At 32.7% G+C, this 25417-nt stretch overlaps 1 protein-coding gene and 1 long non-coding RNA gene across 4 annotated transcripts in view; one reads left to right on the top strand and one right to left on the bottom strand.

The window, feature by feature from the left end:
* The window catches only part of LOC128163412 (solute carrier family 23 member 1-like), a 58504-nt gene extending 33606 nt beyond the window's left edge, over positions 1-24898 (bottom strand). Inside the window, exons 1-14 of one of the 3 annotated variants that reach the window (XM_052827021.1) lie at positions 24750-24890; positions 22193-22391; positions 20620-20777; positions 19996-20096; positions 19479-19552; positions 19104-19285; positions 18751-18817; positions 18268-18424; positions 17671-17820; positions 17461-17564; positions 16920-17049; positions 15883-16026; positions 15527-15622; positions 14314-14626 (exon numbers count right to left, since the gene is read on the bottom strand). In XM_052827021.1, coding sequence (XP_052682981.1) covers positions 14436-14626; positions 15527-15622; positions 15883-16026; positions 16920-17049; positions 17461-17564; positions 17671-17820; positions 18268-18424; positions 18751-18817; positions 19104-19285; positions 19479-19552; positions 19996-20096; positions 20620-20777; positions 22193-22391; positions 24750-24778 — 1782 coding nt within the window. In that variant the 5' untranslated portion in view covers positions 24779-24890 and the 3' untranslated portion in view covers positions 14314-14435. Of the gene's footprint in view, positions 1-13740; positions 14195-14313; positions 14627-15526; positions 15623-15882; positions 16027-16919; positions 17050-17460; positions 17565-17670; positions 17821-18267; positions 18425-18750; positions 18818-19103; positions 19286-19478; positions 19553-19995; positions 20097-20619; positions 20778-22192; positions 22392-24749 lie in introns of those variants that run through there. The other 2 variants (XM_052827018.1, XM_052827019.1) reach the window with 2 other exon arrangements.
* LOC128163414 (uncharacterized) lies at positions 1447-9078 on the top strand. Its single transcript, XR_008240787.1, has 3 exons — positions 1447-2158; positions 2642-2830; positions 7457-9078. It is a non-coding gene; the product is annotated as an uncharacterized LOC128163414 (long non-coding RNA).
* Positions 24899-25417: the final 519 nt, after the last annotated feature.

Genomic DNA, 25417 nt, shown 5'->3' with positions numbered 1-25417 from the left:
GTATCAAGCAGGGGCCTTCCCCGTGAAATGGAGAAATCGCACTTTCCCTGATGAAATTCTCCACTCATCAAAATCGGAGGGGGGGGGGGGACCAAGCAGAAGACAGAAGCGATTTCCCTGTGTCTGCATGGTCGGTCTGGGTTAGGGTTAACCATCATCCAGACTCAGAGAGAGAGAGAGAGAGAGAGAGAGAGAGAGAGAGAGAGAGAGAGAGAGAGAGAGAGAGAGAATTCAAATGAGACATCTACATGTCGTAAGATAATTATATAGACATATCAGAATCTGTAAGTTTTGGGTGAGATAAAAAAAAGAAAAAACAAAGAGGTAGATATTTGTCTAGTAAGTAAAGCGTTATAATCCAGATAGAGTGGCCAAAAAGGGACGTCTTCAAATTCAAGTATATTGACATCCTTTTGATACGGAAATTGTTTTTGTTTTGAATCATTCATCAAATTTAGGAGATTGCAATAATTATTGCTGTTCAATTAAGAAATACAATTGTTACAATGTAGAAAATGGTTTGTGCTCACGCGATAACCATTGAGACTTAAAAAAAAAAAGATTTCTAAGCCTACGTTTTGCTCTTTTGTAGCTTGATTTAAGGGAAATCAAATACATTTACAAATATTTATACTTACATATAATTAATGATTTTACATTGTTCATATGTTCACATTTGTGTGTATGTAAAATAAATGAGATGGAGATAAGTAAATATTTCCGGAATCAATAAAAATGTTTTCTTCTATAAAATCACGGACTGTGTTGACTCTATGAACAAATGAAAGACTTCCAACCGTAAACCATGTTTAATTCGTAAAACCTCTGCCTATTCCCTGGTCATCGTCGGCACCATCTGACATAGGTATGCCGACAGACCTTCCATATATAGAAGAATCGTTGTTCCTCTAAATCACCGCCAGGATCAACAATACTGCACGTACTTTTGCTTATTTATTGTTTTTAGAGAGAGAGAGAGAGAGAGAGAGAGAGAGAGAGAGAGAGAGAGAGAGGAGAGAGAGAGAGAGAGAGAGAGAGAGAGATTACATCCTTACAATTATTAGGCTTATAATTCAGATCAATTATATACGTATAAGTCATCAATTATTATTGTATAACGTCTGTCCATCGCTGGAGGTTTTTTTCCACATTATGTCATCTTACTCGTATGACAACTTTCTTTGTTGTTGACTATTTGATCCCAAATTTCATTTCTAAGCAATTATGTAAATTTTATATACTTTTATATTGCCTTAAGATCTGATAAAAGATCATTACAAAAGTTGATGTTTTTTCGTCGCCTCAAACGCTGACGTCGCCATTTTACTACGAAATGAAACACTTTTTAAGGGTGAAAAAAATAAAAATGAACAAGTTTTATCCTCTTTTTAATTTCTTTATTATTTAATTTGAAAAGTACTTTTCGTCACGATATTCATTTCTTTATGCTGATTTTAACTTTTCATTTTTTATTTTCATTATTGAGTGAATAACGCTACTTATCTACGCAATTTTGGGACAATCCTTGTATAACATTGTGAGTTAGTTTTTGATATTAATAAGAAATATTATGTGAACAACCCTGTTAGCGTTGCAAAGTTTTACAAACCCGAGAGTCAAATGTCATGACTTATCTTATGGCTGTATGCTTACAAATTACAAACAGTGTCTATTTGTCCGTTTGTTTGTCTACATGTAAATGTACCTGTCTCTCTCTCTCTCTCTCTCTCTCTCTCTCTCTCTCTCTCTGATATAAAAGTGTGTGACATAAAGTAACATCTCTTCCGTTTACCAAAACACATGAATAAAATGAGAGAGAGAGAGAGAGAGAGAGAGAGAGAGAGAGAGAGAGAGAGAGAGAGAGAGAGAGAGAGAGAGACTTTGATAGATCGTAAAGCCTGTTACATATCGAAAGAAGACACGTCTGTTGTTCATTGGGAAATAAATCTAGACTGAGTGGTCTAAGGTGCGGCCTAATTAGTGTAGAACGGTTGCCGTGGAGCCATGCTGTGTCGTTTTTGTATTAGAATAAACAGGTCGGTCCGCGCTATAGAATTGTGTCAGATGTTTACAAGCTTTGCATTTCGAGGATGCAAACAACGTATTTGATTACTGCATGTAAACCATGGATGAAGAGGAGAAAAATCATAAGTCAAAGGTACGTTTTTTTAATTTTTGAAGTTAAAATATAAAGAGAAAAATAAATAAAATAAAGACTACTTTGAGTACAAATTTTACGTCCCGCATAATTTCCTTTTTTACGAACCAATAAGAACATATTCTAAAGAATTCCATTTATACTAACGATGTGGACGCTGAAAATATGGGTCAAGGAACAGACGATTGTGAAGATTACTTTTGACGTTTCTCTTTTGGATAGCGGGTCATGCCGAGAACAATCCGATTGTGTCAGAACATCGGAAGGCTTCGAAAACCTATCATGCCTGTTGGCAAATAACTCTATAGTTAAATTTGGAATTTCTATTTCATGCAGTGCATTTTTAGGAAAAATATCTCAATAACATTGGTGGTAATCTCGGCATTTCTCTTGGCGATTTGTCAAATACGTCTCCATTGACCATGTTATGAGATGGATCAACATCACTGCCAAATTATTATAATGTTCCTTTTTTCCGTTTAGAAGACTCTTACAAAGCCTCCTCTGTTATGTGCCGTGTTTTTCTCGAACACCACGTAAAAGGCTACACGCTCAGACTCGGAAGTTGCTGAGATCATAATCCTACGTTTGAATCAGATGTCACAATCTTATTCAAGCGCCTGTTAATGAATCTACTGGCTGAAAGGATCCATTCAAAAGCATTACCGGAGGGTAGGTTGTCATACACTAAACGTTTATAAAATATATCCTTTTATATAGTAATGATTATGTTTATAGTCTTCCTTTAAAAAAATCACAATATTGCATCAATATTCGGACATGAAGCTACCGAACTTCGAGCTAGATAAATTCGTCGTAGTCTTCAAAGGTCTGTCAAAGAAACACAAGTACATGTAGAACGGTTTGATTTTCATAAACTAAAAAACCGTTTAGTACAGGCTACATGAAAATTCAGAACATTTTCGCAAATTCGAAAAGAGCACACATTTAGTTTAAAGCTGCTTGGTCCGAATTTTTGGTAATTACAGTATCAACATTTTTTCCATACAAATCATTTATCTTAGAAAGTTATGGACTTTCTCCTATTTACACCAGCAGAATCAGTCTCCTTTCCAAGTTAGAAATATTCAAAGTAATCAAAAATAGTTTCTCTTTGGGCAAACGAAAAAACAAACCAAAATGCATCACGGGAATATTTAGAAAAGGAAACCGCTTGGTTTCGTCCCCCGAATGATTGGGGTTATTCAACCCGCATGCTATGCATCGATTGTAAAGAAAGCAGACTTTGGAAATATTAGCGAACAAAACGTACACATGTTATTTGTAATTTGTCTGATCATTTCGACCTTTATTTAAAGCGATGTCAAAGTCGTAATACAACCATACCCGTCTCGTCGTCAGGGGTGAAATTTAACATGAGGCGAAATAACGCAGTACCTTTTAATATCGTTTGTTTTGTTTGCAATTTTGTACGTATTTTTCTTCATTGAAATTTGGCATAATTGATGGGTAAAACTACTACAATGTCTATCATTATACATATACTAAGCATAGCCATTGTTTAAAAGCGTGCATAAAATTTGATATAAAATCGGACCAAGCAGCTTTAATGTGATGCATACCGGTATTTATAATGATATATTTGCCTCTAAGATTATAACACATGTTTTGATGTTGGTGTCTTTTACGGTAGATTGCTTTGTCTATATTTATGAAAGAAATGAATTGCAAATATTATTTGCAAAATTTGTTTTTCATATTTTGATTCATAAAACATGGATCTCGAATCAAACTTTAAAATGCCCTCCCCCCGTCCCCCACAAATTAAGTGTCTTGTTTATATAAACATGTACAACATGAAGTTGGGATAAAGGCAAAACCGTTGTATGGATTAAGTGAACATAGCTTTTTCTATTTACGTATGACCACTGTTCTCTATCATTTAAATAGTATTGCCATACAGAAAAATGTTATTTATGTAAAGTTTATATACAAAAAACTGCATTTATGTATAAAACTCAACGTCACTGAGGATCCCATATTCTACAATAATGTATGACAGATAATGATCACATGTTAAGTAATTCAAGGTCACTTGAAGTATTAATGAAATTTAGAATTGAACAACATGAATTTACAATCTCCCAGAGCTCTGATGCAAAACAGAGTACTGATTTTGTATGCATCATACAGATCAAGTTTTGTGAGCAGCGATATTCATTTTTTTGTCTGTAAAAATACCAAATATACAAGGCAAATCCCTGTTGAAAATCAAATAAATGAAAAAACATATGTCCAATTATATGAAAGTTGCAATAAAAGAAATATTTTAGAACTTGTAGTATACAATGTCCTTATAGTAAGTAAGTAAAAAAATCCCTAAAATAACTACTGGTCTATTAACTAAATTAATAATCTGTCGAAATGAGAAGTTAATTTTTGTCATCCAAACAAATATCGGACTTTTATCTTATTCTTATTCATGTTATTTTAAGTGCCTTGCCCAGATCAGCCGAGATACACACTGCGCATTATCTCATTATTTCATCTAAATTCAAGTTGAACATTGATTTAGATACTTCTTAATATTAACTTAAGTCACAAACTTAAATTGAAATAATTAAGATTAGCTGGACTAGAAAAGAAATAATATTATTTATGCAGACGCCAACTTGAACTTCATAACGATTGTTAATTGTTGAAATTTGTGCTGGGGGATAATCATGACAATAATGTATATCTGGTCATTTTTGCGATAATCAAATAGTCGCTTTTTCGCAACAATTATATTCAAATTTGAATGCTATTGCCTAGTTTTTTTAAATCGTAGAAAATGGCTGACTGTAATACAAGAAGTTACAAAATTTTCACGTTTTTTGCAAATGTTGTGACATACGAAGACGGTTGGGATATAAGGTATAAATATAGCTTCGAAAAAATCTCCAATTTAACAGCATGGCTAAAGTTATTCATATGATCGTTTAGGTCGTGTGGCCTCATGTAAATAAAAACGTTGTTTCCCCAGCTTAGTTTTTTTATAACAAAAAATAAATATGACGTGTACACAAAACAATGAAATTTCATTTCAAATTGCTTTTTATGAATCAAACTTTGCGACATTTTGATGTATAAAGTTAAACGCTAAATTTTAATTAATGCATCAGCTGTTTGTAAAAGTTTTTACATTATAGAATTGTGTCCTATTCAAGATTTGATTTTCATCGAAAAATTGATAACAACTGATAAAGAATCTGTTTGAACTATATTAATTAGGTTTCTGCTGATTTGCGTTAGTTAAGGAAAAAAATATTCTTGACAGTCTCTATGTATTCTGATTATTAAAGTCATCTGTATCCAAATTGACCGCAGCTGAATTGAAATTCAGATTTTATTGATTTTCCCAAAATATCTTACTTATTCAATTAGCAACAACTTCTTTTATAAATAGTAAAATGAATTCACAGGCAGTTAACATGTAAATTATGGGATGGAAGTAGTAAAATAAAATCCTGTTTAACAAATGATACGTATTTGATATACTAGATGATAAACATTAAGGGGCTTTGTGTGTTCATCAAGATTTTTTTGTACGTTATACTGTGTCCGAATCTTTCCTTATTTCTTTTCCTTGACTTATGGTTTAAAAATGAAATGAAGTAGCAACTTATGTGATATTCTGAGGAGTTGACAATGCTTAAAAACTTAAACTGAAATTGATCATATATAATTGTATTCAGTTGATGTACATGTATGTTTCTTAGATTTTTTTTGTTGCATCTGACGGGAAAAAATACAAACTTTTCCGGCTTTCCACTGTTCAATATGCAGTTTAATGATGCAGCTGGAAATATTACCGTTTTTGCGATATCTATTGTATTGAATATGAACCCATAATCGCATAAATACAGCTGTACATGCATTAGGACATTGATTACAGAAGGGAAAGGGGATGATTAGTGGGACGTATCTCTTCTAGATTTTGTTCTTTAGATTAAATGTCACTATTGAGTTTTATCACCATCCCAAATTGAATGTATCAGATAAAAGACTGTTTTCGAGAAGAAGAAAAAATCCCCCACACTCCTGGTGCCCGTTTCACAAAGATTTCCAAAGATGATTCATTAGATAGAACTTAGGTATGCCTAATTTATAACTTAGGAATTTACTGAGGTTTATAATAGCTGTTTCACAAAACTTTCTTAGCGTAGCACAAGTGAATTATCTTAATTAAGATACATTGTAAATCACTTTCATATCATATTGTTAATTTTAAATAAGTACCGATCATTTATAAATTGTTTTCAATATGACACGATTGTAAACTTTATAAGTGAATATAAAAATGCATTCCCTTATTCACCTAGAAAAAAAATGCGTACATTGAGTGTAAATAGTATAATGTCTAAAAACATATACATGTACTGATATTTTGTATCAAATTTTCAATTTACATGGAAAAAAATCTATATGAAAACTATATGAAATCTAAACCAAAGAAATTAATAGACGATATATATAATGTATATTTTTACTTCTAAAGTTTTAGTTTAGAAGTACTAGTAAAGTGAAAAAGGTTTTGATGATGCGTGTAACTTGTTATTTTTGTTCAACTTTAATGTGCTTTGATTTGCGTATAATTCATTTCAGAAGAACATAAACAGTCGTCATGTTAAGTTTGATAAGACATCGATTTACCCGTCTTAAAGTGAAGATATAGCTTAGGAATTTCCTAAGACAAGACTTGAATAGTGAAACGGATAAGTAAAAGACTTAAGAATTTTTTTTTTTCACAAAATATACATGTAACTTAGTTAAAATCATGCTTTGTGAAACGGGCCCCTAGGGATAGATTTTGAACCTAAGTTGTCCGATCCAATGTATATGCCCGAAACTTGATGAACCCGCCCTACGCTATCTTCTATGATTTTTTGTTAGTTAATCCACGTAAAAAGTTCTCGCTAAATAATTCAATATTATTTTATTTCAAGTATATATTTTTTATGGTACATGTAACTACTACTGACATGGATACGCCAAAGCATAACCACTACCTCACTTCCATTTATACTATTGCAAAAATGATAGTAGGTTTTCTTTAATTAATTTTACAATAATTACATGTATTGATCAAGCAAAAATGAAATTATAGCTGAAGGACATTTTCTAACACGACTTAAAATACCGAAGGTGTAAGCAGTTACTTCATTATTTTATTGGCCAAATGTATTCATTAGTAAGGATAGAAATGCATTATCACTTTTGATATATGAAACATAGATTTGTTGCCTTTATCGAAGATCTAATTAAAAAGATTGAAAAAAAATTATGTATTTTCAGGTCCATATTTTCTTATGCACATGAGGATGTCAATGCATGATCCAGCAACGAGGCTAAAAAACTGAGGAGTAAATGATGCCGAAACGTTCGATGATCCCATTGAGCTACTTCTTAACGTCAACATGATTATTAATTTAATTATTACATTAACACCCTGATGCAAAAAAGTATGTGTGAATTAAGAAAATTTCCTCGTCCACTTCACTACAGGATTACAAACAACGATTAGATAGTGAAAACGTTCTAGATAAGGATGGATGACTCTCCTACATGTAACAAGAAACCCAAAGGAGGTAAACAAACATGGTTTAAGTGCCGAAAAATTCGTAGCATAAGAGGAATACCAAAACTTTTCCCATTACCTTTAACGGCATTTTTGAAGAAAGAAGTTTAATCCACTTGACTGATTTGAAATGGTCAATAAGTTGTCATATTGATTACTACAAATCATCTGTGAAAAAAACTAAGCTATATAAGAACAGTAAGAAACAATGCTGTGAATAGATAGAGACATTTTTTTCGCACAAGAAGGAAATATGTCAAATGTTTTCTAAATAGTCAACTCTTCATGAAAAAGAGAAAATACGTGCAGACACAATACAAAACGTGATCATGGATGATGAAAAAGTTACAAGTAAACCCTTTGTTTAAAGCAAGTAATAAAATGTTTCACTACTGTAATTCTAAAATACTTCATGATATTTCAATATTCTTTGAAATTTCTTTCTACACGTCTTTCTCTTTTTTTGATGGCAAAAGGCAATTATGAGTTATGATGATATGTTGATCTTTCTGGTGGATTCACCAACTTTCTGATCTTTTATGTAAACTGAACATAGCATTCATATTGGTGGGCCCACCAATTATGTATTCAATAGCAGCAATAAACTAATTGTTACCGGCAGGGGGTTTCTTTGGTGAATCCACCAACTTTGTAATATGTTTTTTAATAATTCGTATAACTTGATATGTGGTGGATCCACCAAGTAGGGGTATTTTGAATTTTGTCAATCTTTTTGGTGGCTTCACCAACTTTCTTGTTTTGTATATAAACTGACATGTGTTGCGGTGTTTTTGTTTATTGAGTGCCATCGATGAATGTTTAGAAACTTTTGGTGAATGCACCAATTTTGTACTCTATATTTGTTTGTTTAATTCATTTTGGTGGATCCACCAAATATTTGGATAATGAAAGTCTGTATTTAGGTGGAATCACCAATTAAGGTTTCTTTAAAACTGAAATGTTTGATAACATGTGTTGCTCTCATTGCTTTGTTGGTGGGTTCACCAAATCTTTGAGTGATATACAAAACTGTATGCGGACAAATTCACAATTGAATTTTGGTGGAACCACCAGGGCACTGTGTGAATGAGATATTTGATGCTGTTTAAAAAAATAGAACCGCCAATATTTTATCATTGGTGGACCCACCAAGTTTATTTGTAAGTGAGATATTCGATGAAATAAGTTGGTGGAGTCACCAATATTTTGACTGTTATTGTGGAATATGAAGGTTTAAAGGTACTGTAAAATGTGCTTTTGTGTGAAAAAGATGGTGGGTTCACCAATTTATGTTGTGTTCAACAACAAAAATGAATAAAATTTATGTTCATTTCTGTTATTGCATTGCGTTCATTTTTCATTTTGCACTGAAAAAAAGAGGACACGAATAGAAAATCCTCTTTCTTAATAGAAACAGTTAAATGCGTTAGATTTGGAACCAAGTTAACAAACTTTAATTTTTTTTTTCAAAGTGAGTTATGTAGGTAAATTGACATTTTTAAGTATCAAGATACTTAACGCACTTTGAAAAAAATATGTGTTAATCACAAATTTTGGAATTTATTCTGAATTTGTTAATAGTACGAAAATTTGTAAACACTAATTCATCTAATATACTGTCTTTGAGAACGGGGATGGGGTTGGGTTCAACCAAATATGAAGGTCAATTACTATTATATCATTTTATTGGTTACAGAAAGAAGGCCCCCTATCCCTCTTTTTTCCTTCCAAAACGTTACTATATGATATTCAGCAACAAGTCACTTCATTTAAAAAAATTACATGTACATTGAAAAACATTTAATTATTATAAACTTTAAAATAAGCATTAAGGTGTAGCTTTTTTCCCTCGCACTGATATCCTTTAAAAGATCATATTATTACATATTAGGTTTGTTACTGACTGTTTAAAGAAATTTGTGGGGTCGGTAAAGTCCATAGAAGGCGAGGCGGAGCCGAGCCTTCTATGGACTTTACCGACCCCACAAATTTCTTTAAACAGTCAGTAACAAACCTAATAAGTGTTTTGTTTTGTCGAGGACCTAAAGTTTGATATGTAAACAAACGTTTGTGTAGAAAATCAGTTCAAATAACGTTACGTCCGCCATGTTGCGCTATAAATTTTGACGCTTGCCTTTTAAAGAAATTTGTAAGGCAGCCACGTGACGCGTTTCATCCAATGACGTCGCGACATTCTAGTCCGAGGCAAAACAATGTTTTTTATAACCATAACTAACGTATTCTTTTTTAACATCACGTTTGTTTATAAGCACATGGAATTGAAGCCAGTCAAAATATATTATACATTATCTCCATTATCAATGATGAATTATATCATTTTCGTTTCCGGCAAAAGGAATGTACCAGAAAAGAAAAAATATTGCTGCATACACAATAAAGGAAACTGCAGTTGCTAAGCGATGTAGATGTCATATTTCGACAATTCAAATCTCTCGAGTTGTTCTTTATGTAAATTGTCACACTACGTAAGTTTACGGGAAAAGAAAAAAATCTAATCGAGAAACTGTTTATCAAGCTAAGAATGCATTGGGGTTTTTTTGAAATATATCCCAGTAAGCTAATCAATTATTATATACTCGTATTATATTATAATCATATATCATTTTGACTAAACCCTAAACAATTTTTTTTTTCAAAGTGCGTTAATATCAGCGATATCAACGCACTTTGAATTTTTTTAAGTGCGTTGACTTGGTCCCAAAATTAACGCACGTTTTTTTTCAAAGTTTGTATATAATTTTTCAAAGTCCGTTGTAACACACCGCTGTCCATTATTGAAAACGTATGTACTGATTTAAAAGCAATTAACCGTAACTATACCTTAGTGTAAGCACGCTTTGTTTCAGGACAAGAATCATTCACTATGTGTTATTCGAGACAGATGCCACGTAAACAATCATGCCGAGCAAAAACTGTTCCGTTTGCCTTTTCAGAACATCTATAGCAAATGATAATAGTATTCGAACACCTTCTAAAGATCCTTCTACATTCACTCTTCCTATAATTTCTGTTGAAAAACTAAGACGTTGTGCATTATTTGTCGCAAAGAGTCAACGTAGTTTATCATGTGCAAACATTTTTATACAGCAAGGTGTGCTAGTTCTACATTGGGTCAAGTGTTGTGTTTCTCATTTGAGAGACAACCATTTGCGAGTGGGGCATGATATTGAAACGTCTTAACATGGAACAAGTTTCATCAGAAGTGAATCAACATAAAATCACGGATAAACTGAGTTAAATGGGAGAAGAAATATCACAAGCTTTCTTTAAGAAACTTGATTTTAGAAAACAATAAACGTATGCAACGAAGAGTTTTACAATCTAATGGGTCTTTCGTCTGTTCCTCCATTTACTGTTCTATCTACCCGAGAGGCCACTGATGTATCGTAAAATTAAATGTATTATCCCCCCCCCCCCCCAAATGGGTTTTAAAAGGACATATATGCACTAACGGGATTGTTTACTTTTTACTGTCATGTATATATACATTTATTTCGAAAATATCATGCACGAGTTGCAGATTTCGCGTTTTCCTCTAAAATTTAAGAGCATATTTCGTTAAACATCCGTACCAAGGATCTGCGTTATTACAATAACATGAGTTTTAATCGTTGTGAAATAAATATGATCAAAGAAAAAAAAATCTTTAAAATTTCCTCTGAAATTGTTATTTTTGTTGATATGGATCTGTGTCATGAATATTGAATTATCATGTTCAAGACTGAAAGAGATATGAGGTTAATAAATACCCAATTTAAACATTATTGTGGACACGGCATGTGCCGAGTATTTAATCATCATAATTATATGTATGATCCTATACGGAAAATGAAGTAAAATAACACACTTTTTAAAGGATATTGTGTTAATATCTTTAATAAAATTAAAGAAAAAAAAATGCATAAAACCACCCTTGAAATCGCGTCACGTGAGACTTTCGATAGTTGCTAAATAAATAAGTAAATATGTATCGTATCATAGAAAGTAAACTGAAAATTAAATTTAAAGATAATTAATTTTAAAAAGCGTCCATATCTCATACTGCTCTGACAACGACTGTGAATTTTTTTCAATCACTATACATCATGAGAACTAGAACTTTAGACTTCTCTGGGTATGCCCTAAAATCAAGAAGTGGGAGTGATATGCTTTTTGTAAAGACAAAAAACCAATACCGGCCCTATAGGTCAAGTCTTTTATTATACATAAGTGATCCTTTCTGGCACTATAATTTTAGCTGCGGAAACAAACTAAATAATATGTTTTATGACTGTTCTATTTATCATCCACATTCCTGTCAAAGACCCGATATATTGACTTGAAAGCGAAGATATACACAATTTCATACAATACAAGGTTCATGCAAATATATATATTTATATATACAAAACAATATAAGCACTGACAGATTTTTTGAGTATCGTCGGTTCATTAACACACATGGCCGCGCAGACAAATAATCATTACGCCTTGACCATGCAGACAAATTATCATTCATAATTGATTTGTCTGCTCGACCAGACCTAGGTGTGTAATAGGACCGCTAATATACAAAATAAGCATTCAATGCTTAAAAAAGTCATTGAACATATTAGATGCAAATACACAAAATTACATTCGAACGAAATTCGAAACAATTACTAGAGATGCGCGTGAAACACCAATGCCCCATTTCTTGGAGAACTCTGCCAAGAAAATAAACGAAAACTGCAAACAATATTTTTAATTCAAACGGGCATAACTGTAACAAAAAACCGCAATCAGACCCTGAAAAATACTTGATCTATATATTATATGATAAATAGGTATACCAAATTTCATATTGTATGTACAACCTCTGCGAATATAATGAACGGAAACTGCAAAATATTGGATTTTCTCTTAAGTCCAAGGGGCATAACTCTGTAAAAAATATCGATTGTACCCCAAATCTAACTTTACCTAGATAAAGCTGTATACAAAATTTAACAGTATGTGCAACTTCTGCGACGAAAATGAACTGAAACTAAAAGAAATTAGAATTTCTCTTCGTCAGAAGGGCATAACTCTGAAAAAATTTATCGATGGTACATGTATAAAGAACGGAAGATGACCGATGTCATTATGACTGATCTCTTTACAAAATCTCATCACTGTATGTTTAACCCCTGCGAAGAAAATAAACGGAATCTGTGACACATATTTGAATTATTTTAAATCCCTGCTGCATAACTCTGTCAAATATTGATTGATTGTACTTAAAATCAAATTTGACCTAGATATTCCTATTATTATGATAAATCTGTTTACCAAATCTCATTTCAGTATCTGCGAAGAAAATGAACATAAACTGCCGGTAGACTGATAGACAGACATACGGATAGAGAGCGACAAGGGCAACAGCAAAACAAAATTTCCTTCATTCTACGACGGGGAAATAAGTACGTATTCATATAACATAATAGACCAATTATAATGGCTAAGCAAATTTAACGTACCTCTGAAAAAGACTCCTCTGAACAATTTCTAAATTGATGTCAATGTTTAAGATCCTGTGTAAAAGTATACATTTATTCCTTATTTAAGGAGAGTATGGTATCATGGTAGAGTCATTGCAAAATCCCAATAACATGTTTGAGTTCCATTAAAGAACTCGCTGTCGTTTCAGTGCAAATTCAGCGCAACGTAGTGTTTTGTTGTGTTAGCGCGGCAACGTGTTATTTGAATGTGTATAATTAGTGCGACGGCGTGTCTCGTTTAAACGCTGCAACGTAATTGTTTTTCAAAACCAGTAATGAACGAACTTTAGCAAATGGCCCTTTCCGAACACCATAGAAATGCATTTAATTTTCTTTCCCATATAGAATTACCTGTATGCTTTATGAACCGCGAAAAAGAATAAATCAGCAATACACTTCAAAGGTAAATGTCAGAGTTTTACGATACACATAAGGGGGGGGGGTGTTAATAATGGATCATATCAAACTCTATTTTTATTTACCCTGTGTGTTCCTGATCCCCTGAATCCATTGTTGTCTTACTAATACAAGTGTTTCACTTTGACTGGCGGTCTAAATTACAGGAGATGTAGCTTATCCATATTTAAATATACATTCTTTATATATTCATGATCATGCCTGAAACCTTAAGTGATGAGTTTTAGGTCTCTTTGCCATTCAGGTGAAAGACTTTTATTTATCATAAGATAAACTGGATCAATATTTCTTTATGAAATGGTTATTTTTACTTTGCGGAACGAAAATTAGACAGTTCAGTGGGGTGTTGCTAAAGAGCGGAAAGGAAAACGGAACGGAAAACGGAACGGAGAGCGGAACGGAACGGAAAATATCACATCACGTTTATCGGTTTTTAAAAAGGGTATATACTGGCCATAAACGATTAACTGTGTATCATTTATTTTATGTCTAATGAATGATTATCAACATGTGGCTGTCTTATTGATATTGTGAATGTCTATATTGTATTCAATTTGCGGAAAAAAATCAAATGTATACGAATTGTGAAATATAGTTGTGGATATAGTTGCACATAATAAAAAAATGTACATGTTTTATCTATGAGGATGTATATTTATTGGTGAGTGAAATGCATTACATAATTCTCAGTTTGTAATTTTAAAAAATAAAAACAGGCTCATGCGATTTCACAAACATGAAGAAACACGCTACATTAATGTCATATATTGACGTTTTTCCGTTTCTGCTTTGATTGAAAAGAAGGGCACACAGGAATGTATGATGTCCAAGAAAGTTTGTTCAGAAAATCCTGGAAAAACGGGAAATCATACACATTTCCCGATTTCGTGTTTTCTTTCAGTAGAGAAGTGCTTTTCTTCCAGCGAGTGAAACCTCTCTCTTCTAGAGTGCCTAGAAATAAACAACCACAACAGTAATTCGTGATAAGGACATGCAGGCAAATATTTGGGTAAGCACAACATATCTACGTATGGAAAGTTTGACATTGTACAGTTAAAGTATACCAATGTGGAAGTAAGCAAGATTCGAGTTCAATAAGGGCAGATCTTTTTCTTAGAGTAAAAAGCCAAAGAAAAAAGGGTTGCTTGAGGGGAACTGAATCTTGCGTTGGCTCCTTGAATGGTATACTTTAACTGTGTTTTTATACCGATAAACAATTACTAGTAATCAGAAAAGGTTCAAATTGATAATTAACATTATAGTTTTAATTCTTTATATACAGTATCCAACCATTTATAAGGTGAAAATAAATAAAATTAAATTACACGCGCTTCGTATTGTGATGTGGGCAATGATGAAGAATGAATATAGCCAATCAAAAAGGATGTTGCATCTAGTATTAAATTATAAATTTTTAGGGAGTGTATCGGAATTATTCCTTTTATTAAAAGAAACTACGAAGTGTTCCAATAGATGCATACATGTACATGTATCAGTTGATCAAACATACGCGCGTTTGGCCTGAAGTCAGTCTCGTTTGCTAGAAATTAGTATGTCTAGGTTATTTTCAAGGAATCAGCAAAATGTATCGAATGACTCTTACATGAATGTAGTGAAAAATAATTAGAGTTATAATAAATGTATTTTATGTAGTTTAAACAAACAATAAGTGGGCACATATACTTTGAAAAAGATAATGGGAAGTGGATAAATATATACCCATAGTAGATTATGAATTATGTTGCATAATCGATATTCAAATTGAAGTTAAACCTGAAAGAAAAGAAACATTTTCTAAATGGGGATTATGTAAGGGCGTTGCGGTGGGAATGAGTGGGGCATAAAACTGACCTGGCACCGTGTTATCCAGAAAACAGGCCGCCATCCCAGCTACAAACATGTGGGTGCCCAGTAAAACGTTGATGACTTGGTCGAACAGTGTGCTCCCTTAACCAAAAAAAAGAGTGCAATATATAGCTTAATCGAAAAAAAAAAATTAAATGTGTTTTACGTGCATTGCAACTTTTATCAAAGACAAGTCTCATCGGGCAATGATGCATCCACATTATTGAAATATATCGACAATTGTTTGGCAATGTGAGTTTTTCACTGTGACCTCGTCAATCAGGCAATACATGTAGGTATCTGATTCAATATGATTATAATTAATGCATGAGTTAATAATTAAGATAAAATTAAGCTTTTACCTGTATCAATACTGGAGATGTTAGCGTTCAGCCAGTTGGGCAGTGTTTGTCCAATGGAAATTGACGTCCCTACTACAAAAATGTTTCTTGGAGAAGACATGTCTACAAACTGGAGATTAGAAAGTCCAACGGACAGTACCATTCCTGGATTTGATAAATAAAGATATTATTTACATTGCAACACTAAAAAGTATCATTTTATTAAATAACAATGCAAATATTTACTTCAAATTTTAAAGAAAAAATAATAGGCAAAAGATTGTTTCAGAAACAGGAACCAATTAAAATATGGTTTTAAAAGTAATGATCAAGACTATTAGATACAGTTTTACATAGTTACAGACAATATCATAAGGTTACAGCACAAATACACACATACGCTAATAAACATACAGATACAAAATTTTCCACCACGAATTTGTATTCATAAACAAAAAGTAAACATTCTAAGAAAGGCTAACTATTAATAATATTGTTTGGTTTTCATGAACATGAACTTCGCATCAGGTCAAATGCTACCGCAATGATTCAATGAAAAGTTCTATGGTGAAAAGTAAAGAAAAAAACTTTTTAGATCAATTTTCTGCATCAAATTTATACATTTTATAATATAGAAATCATATTCTTTTTGAAAACCTTGCAATACAATAAAAAGAATGCATGCAATATTATCATGTTTTTGCCCTGAAAAATTATAGACTGATTATTTGTTTCGTCTAACGTTGTATCAACTTACCATAAATATCATTATCTAAAAAGAGGGCTACATGGTTGTTGCCTTTATCAATGTTCTTGAGAAAAAGAGTTTTAGCTATATATTTAATCGATTTCCTTGCCAAGAAGAGTTCCATATAAAAATATAGGAAATAATACAAGTTTCAAAGTTAAGATACCGTATATGATTCTTTTTTTCATGATTAATAATAATTCATTCAAACGAAGCTATACGTAAAATTCTTACAGATAATAGATGGGTGATTTGCGGACCAATAGACCCCCCTTACGTCATAATCACTCATTCATAATAACATTCTTACCCAAACTGACATGAAATAGTCCTCCAAGCACTGGATCAGGGATAGTAGCAAAAAGGGCTGCAGCTTTCCCTATACATCCCAATGTCATAAAAATGCAACCAGCAACCAAACTCACGGCTCTACTAGCGACCTTTATAGTGAATATATATGAACAGAATGCAATATAGTTTTGTTTTTTTTTTTTCAAAAATAAGTTATTAGGAATAAATTGAAGTACTAGAAACAATAAAAATCGTTTCCAATGTAAGCTTCGGTAAAAAAAAAATAAAAGATCAGTACCATATACATAAGGATAGTTGCATAATACATGAAAAAAAGAAAAATGGGCTGCAGTGGTTGAAGTTCAAGCAGAAGAATTAAAAAATAAAAAATTGGGATATGACTTATTTGACGACAACAATGAAGAATAGAAAGTAGATACTAAAGTAGAAATCGTACATTATTGTATTAGTCACCGTTTCACAATTAGAAGAGGTAGAAGAGGTATAGTGGCTGTTGTGTAGAGAAGAGACTAAAGAAAGAATGACAATTATTGACGTACCCGAGTGATACTAATAGCTCCAATATTCTCACTGTATGATGTTGTTCCTATGCCTGCTCCCCAAAATCCACACAATAAACAACCCAAACCCTCAACAGCAATTCCTAGGAAGAATCTTATGACATGGAATAACATTATGATACATTATAACATTTACAATATTTATAGGCAATCGATGCAAAATAGAAATTTAGTCAAGTAAATAAGTACCCCTATTTATTGCATATTTCGGTGGCTTTCCTGCATCTGCTTGCAAGGCGCATGCATAATAATCGCCGATGGATTCCATCACTGATGCTATAACACCAGCTATCATTCCACAGGTTCCCGCGATGCTCACGGTGGGCCATCCAAACTGACCTATATTATCATTAAAAAGCAAGCGACATTAAATTTACTCCGAGCAAATGAAAACTGTCACATTTAGTATTGTTGTATACTGTTATGATTTTTAACAGATGTTCATTTTAAAGTTTTGTTTTATTTATTGTTTACTACAAAAGTAAATATTCATATGATTTGAAAAAAAACAATTTCATCTTTGATGTTTAGTTGGTTTCAGAAATACCAATTTAGAATTAACTTCACATAACCTATGTGGCACTGGGTCAAAATACACCTCATTACAATGAAAAAAGAAATGTCAAAAAATTCCCACGAAACTGTCACTGCATAGTTAATAAAGTGGTGCGAAACATATCAATGCATGGACATGTTCGTGTGCCCAAAAAACCCCCAAAAAACAACAACAATTGTTTGATGTCACATTCAAAATCAGTGATCAGGCATAATCAATCACAATAATACCTGGATATGGAAATCTAAACCAGCTGGTTTTTGTCAACACGTCAGTTTTAATGTCAGTTCTAGCACCGTATCCCCAACCGTTTGGATCATTTGTAAATACTCCAGTGGCAGTCAACACAAAACAGAGGAACCAACTTAAGCCAACTGATATCAAAATCTGTGTAAAAAATGAAATGATCAAAGAAATTCCGAAATATTGTTTCCACGTCAATATCAATCGAAAAACAAAACATATCTATAACTATTTTACCCATAAATTCATTTTGGGTTAATATTTTAGGGATTTTTTTTTTATTTCTTTGTTTGTTTCTTTTTCAAAGATTTGGGTTGGAAATGGTTTCCAAATCTTTTCTCAAATTCAAAAATTATATTGATGCATCCTTTTTTCAACGAAGATATAACCAAATTTTCTTCTTACAGGTTAACAAATGTGTTCGTAAATAATTTAGCAATGTCTTAGCATTCTTATTGTTTTATTCTTACCGGAAACAGTTCGCAGATCTTCCATCTCCTGAGATATTGCGAGAAGATAACCACCAGGGCAATTGTTCTGAAATCAAAGCAATAGGTGTTTATGAAAAAAAAGTTTTGTGCTTTAATTCATGTGTTGTGTAAAACTTTAGCACATTCACTACTGACAGATTATCTTTTAGTATCTATATACAATTGGTATGGAAGCCTACTAGTATTTATTTTTGTACAAAAAAACCATTATATATTCGCTATGTTACATATTTTTTGTTCATATACTTATGTTACTTGATAAATACGAAAAATAAATTTGCTCCAACAAACAGTTGTCTTTTCAACGCTGATAAATTAACTCATCAACTTACGCGAAAGCTATATACCACTGCTTTTGTGCATATGTCGTTATAATGGGAAAAAGAGACAGCGATATGGATGACGTCACAACACTGATTGTTAATGGACCAATAAAACGAAGTAAAAATCCAACCAATCCTGTCAGCCCCAGAAACATTTGAAAAAGGGATGCAACCATTAGTGAACCTGATATCTGGAATTAAATTAAAACATTAAAATTCAGTGCTGTTAAAATAAAATAATAACCATGCTTGCGTATACTTGAAACAGTGCTAAACATATTGTACGAGATCATCAATAATGATAACGGTTGCAAGTCTTCTATATTTCCATTTGCTCTAATAAAATTAAAAGCTACATGTACCGGAAGTACTTGGTATACTCACCACAGAGAGTCGGCTTGTCCAGAGAGATCTGTGCTCTTGGCTTCCAATTTCCGGTAAGTTTATAGTTTCGTTATCTATCAACTCAAAATGTCATATGGCAAATTCAAAAATGTGAAACTAAAAGTGTGTATTAATTAAATACATTTATGGGAATCATAGGGGAAAATGTATGGGTCGTCTTATGACATTTTTTTTATCATATTTACTAATAAAATCAAATAAATTTAATGAAAAGATAATACCCATACCCTGAATGCGTAATTATAATCATTTAATGAATTTAGAAAAAACTGTGAATATTGGATGATTCTAATAATATAAAGAAAATGTAGTTTATTACTATGAAACGACTAAGTACTCAATAGAAATATAAAGTAATGATTTTTTTTTATAAAATCCTACAGCGTAAAGGTGTATATAAAACATTATATCAATTATATATGTTGCATCTGTAAAATTCAATGCCCGCAAGTGAGTACACGCATAGCGTGCATTTACTACAAAAGATAATTCATACCGTTTGCTTGTTGGTCAAAAGGGCAACTCCATTCTGGTTGTGACATCAGTGCAAACACAGGCATAAGGAAGGCAGCTGTTGCCCCTTGTATTATAGGGAGTCTACGAGGCGATAAAACAAACGTGCCTTTTTGCATAAAATTCAAGTCAAAAGACTTGGCACCTAAGTTTTTTTTTAATACATTACGATACATTGACCAAGACTTGTGGGTTTTTTTGTTAGTAACTCGAATATTCATTATACTTCTACTAAAATTGTAAATCAAGCGGAATAAACATTCGTTTTGGATCAGTTCCTCAATCGCAAATATTCGCCTTTTTGTATGATAAAGCTAGATGATAAAGTTATATCTATATAGATCCAAATCTTGATTACCAATGATAACACTGTATCATTAGAGTTTGCTTCAAACTCCAATATTTGTTTTCAATAGCTAGATAAATCATTTCTAGAACCTTTCACTAACTAGGTGATCGTAAAGAGATTGAATAAATTTACCCTCAATATTTACTGCTGGTTTTGACAGAAACCATCCTCCATTCATCAGAATATGATATACAACACTCGAATTAAAAAAAAAAAAAACCAAACAAACAAACAAACAATAGGTTTGGTTTTGCCTACCTTATACCAATGGCTGATTGGGTGATGGTGGACATCCCCACCGTGAATAGGGCGGTCTGTATGAGCTCTGAGAGGCCCACAGTGTCCCCGCCCATACACATGCTCTTGTGAATGATGACCGGAAGCGCGATGATCCCGCTTATTGACGTAAAGGCTTGCTGAAACAAGAGTTGTGTACGTTTGCATTTCCAACTTCTTGGTCAAAAACGGGCAGACAAGCATTTATTATCATTACTCAATGTTATACTTTATTTACTAACAATCTTTGCTAAAACACAATAATTACACTACATTGGTTTCCAATTATTAATGTTAACGCTTGCTACAATAACTATATAAAATTTGATTTCCTGAATGAAAAATTATTGGATAACATTAATTCTAGTAATTGAACTGCACATAAAGATTGCTTTAAAGGACTATTCCATAAAATAATAAAGCACTAAGTGCTGACAAAAGCAAGCGTCAAATATTCACTCTACCAAGTAATGGATATGATGTTATATTTACATTCACTTTCTTTCCCTCTATTAAATTGCATTGTTTGATTTGAGTGAGTGATATTTACGCATAACACAGAAGACCCATTCACCAAATCTGGGGCGTATGAATACATTAAGTATTCTTTCAGTATTAATTTTCTCGAAGAACATTAACTGACTCTTCTCGCGACTTCAAACCGGATCACGACCGAATATTATTAATACTTACTCTGAATAATAATTTCATTGATGTAATAAATTTTGACAGTTAAAATGAATTCAATTGATTAATTTATTAGTGTTGCAAAAGTAGATTTATTAAATCACAGAAAGAAAAATAAAATTGTGTTATTAGAATTTAAAACGCTGTGCACTATTTTTGTCAGCATAATTTGGCTTTCCAATGGCTTTTCCGTTAATTTTGCTTTACTCGTTGAATAACTCAGAGCTTTTTTTAAAACAAATCATATTTACGGGAAAGAAATAAACTTTAATGTTTAAAAACGTAAATATGAGCACTGAATCATTATTTTTTGAAAAATGTGGTCTCATAACTACAACGGTGTGTGCAAACAAATTATCATAACGCGCTAGCGTGCGTTATTTAAACTTACCGAAACTTAAAGTTAATTCATAGCTCTATTGAAACAGCCAGACTGAAATATATGCGGCCCGTTTATAAATTGGTCGAAATATACAGCAGTTGAAACTAACAAGACACTGACAAGACTGAAAATTATACACGTCACGTTTATTAATTCGTCAAAACCTCTAGCTACCTAAGAACAATCACGCAGTGCACGCAATAACAATGATAATGTCAGACTTAAATTCCGATAGAAAATGATTTCGCTGTTTCTTTCAGCAAACGTACTGATATACATTAACAGTAATTTAGTGAATTTTACTAACTTTTCATAATCAATTTATTTTTTATTCATGTGGGTTATGAAGGTAGCGATCGTTAAAGAAAAAAAAATTACATAATCCGCAAACCCGGATTATGTATTTTTTTCTGCAATGCCACAATTCATATCCCACATGAATCACCGAAGAAAGCATTTTCTTTTCTGAATAAACCTTGTTCTTACTTGGAACCCCAATATGAGGCACAAGTACCACGGCGGCACATCATTGACCTTATACAACAGCTTTTTTGATTGGCTCTCGTTGATGATTTCTAACGAATTGTCGTGTGGCACAGATCCATTTTTGCCATTTACTTGTACGTGCATATTCTGGTCTTCATGATCACATATCATTTCATCATGATCAGTTGTAGAGAGAAATCTGCAAAAAAAACACCTATCATTGTAAACATTTTTGATCCAATCTTTTGATGACTTTTGTATTATGAAGAGTAAAACAGGGTAGATCCGTTTGACATGACGTTCTATACGTAAGACTGATTACCTAGAATATGCTTTTCACAATGTAAAAAATAATTCAAAGTTTTAGCAAATACAGTTAAAACTGAAAAAAATAGTTAATCTAATTCATTCAACAGAACTATTTTCATTTCTATGAAAATGTATAACTTAGGAAAGTACATGTATACTATTATTTTGAAATCAAAACAATCTGGAGTCATGGAACTCAGAGATGGCATTACAGTGTATGCACTATAAAAGCGGTCTTGCAAAAGGCAAGCATGTATTTTAGGTTAAATTCGCCATCAATCGGTAATTTTACTCTGTGGATATACCGTTATTAATATTATACTCACGGCGGCTTATTGTAAGGGTTTATGTAGGAATCCTTTACCACAAATAAAAATGTCTGCCAAATTCAAAACACAGATGTTCTTTATTGTATATAGAAGTACATTAATATACAAAGAATTGTTTTAGGTAAATTTTCCAATTTCCGAATCCCCCCCCCCCCCCATATCCCATCCACACACACACACACACACGCTTAATTGATTCGGCAGTATTTGAAAATTTGAATTTTCATTTACACATAAGACCAGTTATGATATTGACCAAAAAGATGCTACGTACCTCAAAGAAACCACAAAGTAATCCTGAAACTTATGTTAATTCAACTCTTTTCTGTGCTATGTAAGTACAATGTACACGGTTTTTTTCTCTCAATTCAGGACTGTGTTTTTTTTATTCTGTCTTTTATTACATTACGGTGTAAAACAGCGTCACCGTAGGGCATTTTTTACGCGTTATGAATCGCTTTATGATCCCCCAAAAGATATAAAAACAGCAATTGTATGTTCAACGACAATTGTATCATTTATCGTGTGGTACCGGATTAATAAAATAACAACAATTAATTGTTTTTGAGTTTATCCTGTCTTTTCCGGATCCGCTGAGTCCATTGTCCTATCATTGAGACTAATTAAGGTGTAGACAGGTGTATTATACACCGCAACTATTCGATGTTACTTATCGATAGCTTAAATATGCTTTCTAATATATTCGTGGTCAGGCCTCTCGACCTTGAATAACAAGTTGACCCTTGAAATCTATATAGGTCGACTATTACTGTCTAAGCTTATAAAAGCTCGATCAGATGAAAATCTGTTTTCTCGAAAAATGTATCTTGAAAAGGGGGCATCAAAATATCACAACCACAATATAAATAGTGCATGTTTGGGAGTGAAACAGTTGAAATTGACTCCCCGAGAAAACCATTGTCATCCGCCGCGAAGGTATGAAATACAATGTCCATCCATAAAGAGAGTTCTTATCAAAATTCAATTATTTGTAAATATTTGTAATTCCATCTTTCGATGACTTTAGTATAATGAAGAGCAAAACAGGGCGGACCAGTAGACATGGCTATAGATTGTACAGTAGACTATACGTAAAACTGATTACCTAGAGGATGCATTTCACAATGAACAAATTACTTTAAAATTTTAGCAAAATACTAAAGGAAAGCTTTCTGTTATTTGAAATCAAAACAATTTGGAGTCAGAAAAACTCAGACATAGTGGTGTGTACTTTAAAGGCGGTCTTGCAAAAGGCAAGCGTTTTATGTTGACCATCATTAAATTCATTAGGTAATTTTACCAATATTCATATTCAGGGCTGCTTATTTTTTTGGGTTTATGTACATTGTAAGAATTCTTTCCAACAAATTAAAAAAATCTCTGGCAAATTCAAAACACAGATGTTCGTCATTATACATAGAAGTTAATTACCAAAACATTGATTCTAATACGTTTTGAAATTTACGAAATTCCATTCCCCATCCACCCATTCCCTCCCTCACCAACACAAACACACACAAACTTGAATGATTCAAAAGCATATTCAAGAATTTAAAATATTATTTACACGTATGACAAGTTATGATATTGACAGAGCCAATGATACGAACCCTCAAAATTAAAACCACCATGTAATCCGCATAATAATGTCAATTCAACACCCTAGCTTTGTATGCCCAATAAGAACCCACGTTTTCTCTCAATTCAGGACTGTGAGTATTTTTTTTTGGTCTTTTATTACATGGCTGCACGGTATAACAGCATCACCGTAGGACTTTTTTTTAACGTTTTTTCAACCGCTTTATGAACCCTAAAAAGATGAAAATCAGCAATCGTGTGCTTCAACGACAAGGGGCAGCATTTATCGTGTGGTACCAGATAAATTAATTATAGAATAACAAAAATATTTTTGAATTTACCCTGTCTCTTCCCGATCCCGTTTGTCCATTGTCCTATCACTGAGACGAAACAAAGTGTAAACAGGTGGATCAGACGATGCAACTATTAAAGTCGATGTAACTTATCGATGTTTTGAGTTTACCCTGTCGTTTCCGGATCCGCTGAGTTCATTGTTCTACATGTATTATTGAGACTAAACAAGGTGTAGGCAGGTGTATCAGACACTGCAACTATTCGATGTTACTTATCGATGGCTTAAATATGCATTCTTTATATATTCTTGGTCAGGCCTCTTTACCTTGAATAACAAGTTGACCCTTGGAATCAATATAGGTCGATTATTACTGTCTAAGCCTATAATAGCTCAATCAAATGAAAATATGTTTGCTCGCAAGATGTTTCTTGAAAATGGGGCATCAAAATATCACAACCACAATATAAATAGTGCATGTTTGGGAGGGAAACAGTTGAAATTGACTCCCCGAGAAAACCATTGTCTTCCGCCGCGAAGGTATGAAATACAATATTATACATGTCCCTCCATAAATAGAGTTCTTATCAAAATTCGATTATTTGTAAATATTTGTAATTCCATCTTTCGATGACTTTAGTATAATGAAGAGCAAAACAGGGCGGATCAGTACACATGGCTATAGACTTTACAGTAGACTACACGTAAAACTGATTA

Source organism: Crassostrea angulata, chromosome 9 (assembly GCF_025612915.1).
Source record: "Crassostrea angulata isolate pt1a10 chromosome 9, ASM2561291v2, whole genome shotgun sequence".
NCBI lineage: Eukaryota > Metazoa > Mollusca > Bivalvia > Ostreida > Ostreidae > Magallana > Magallana angulata.
This window is presented reverse-complemented; position numbering and strand designations above follow the sequence as displayed.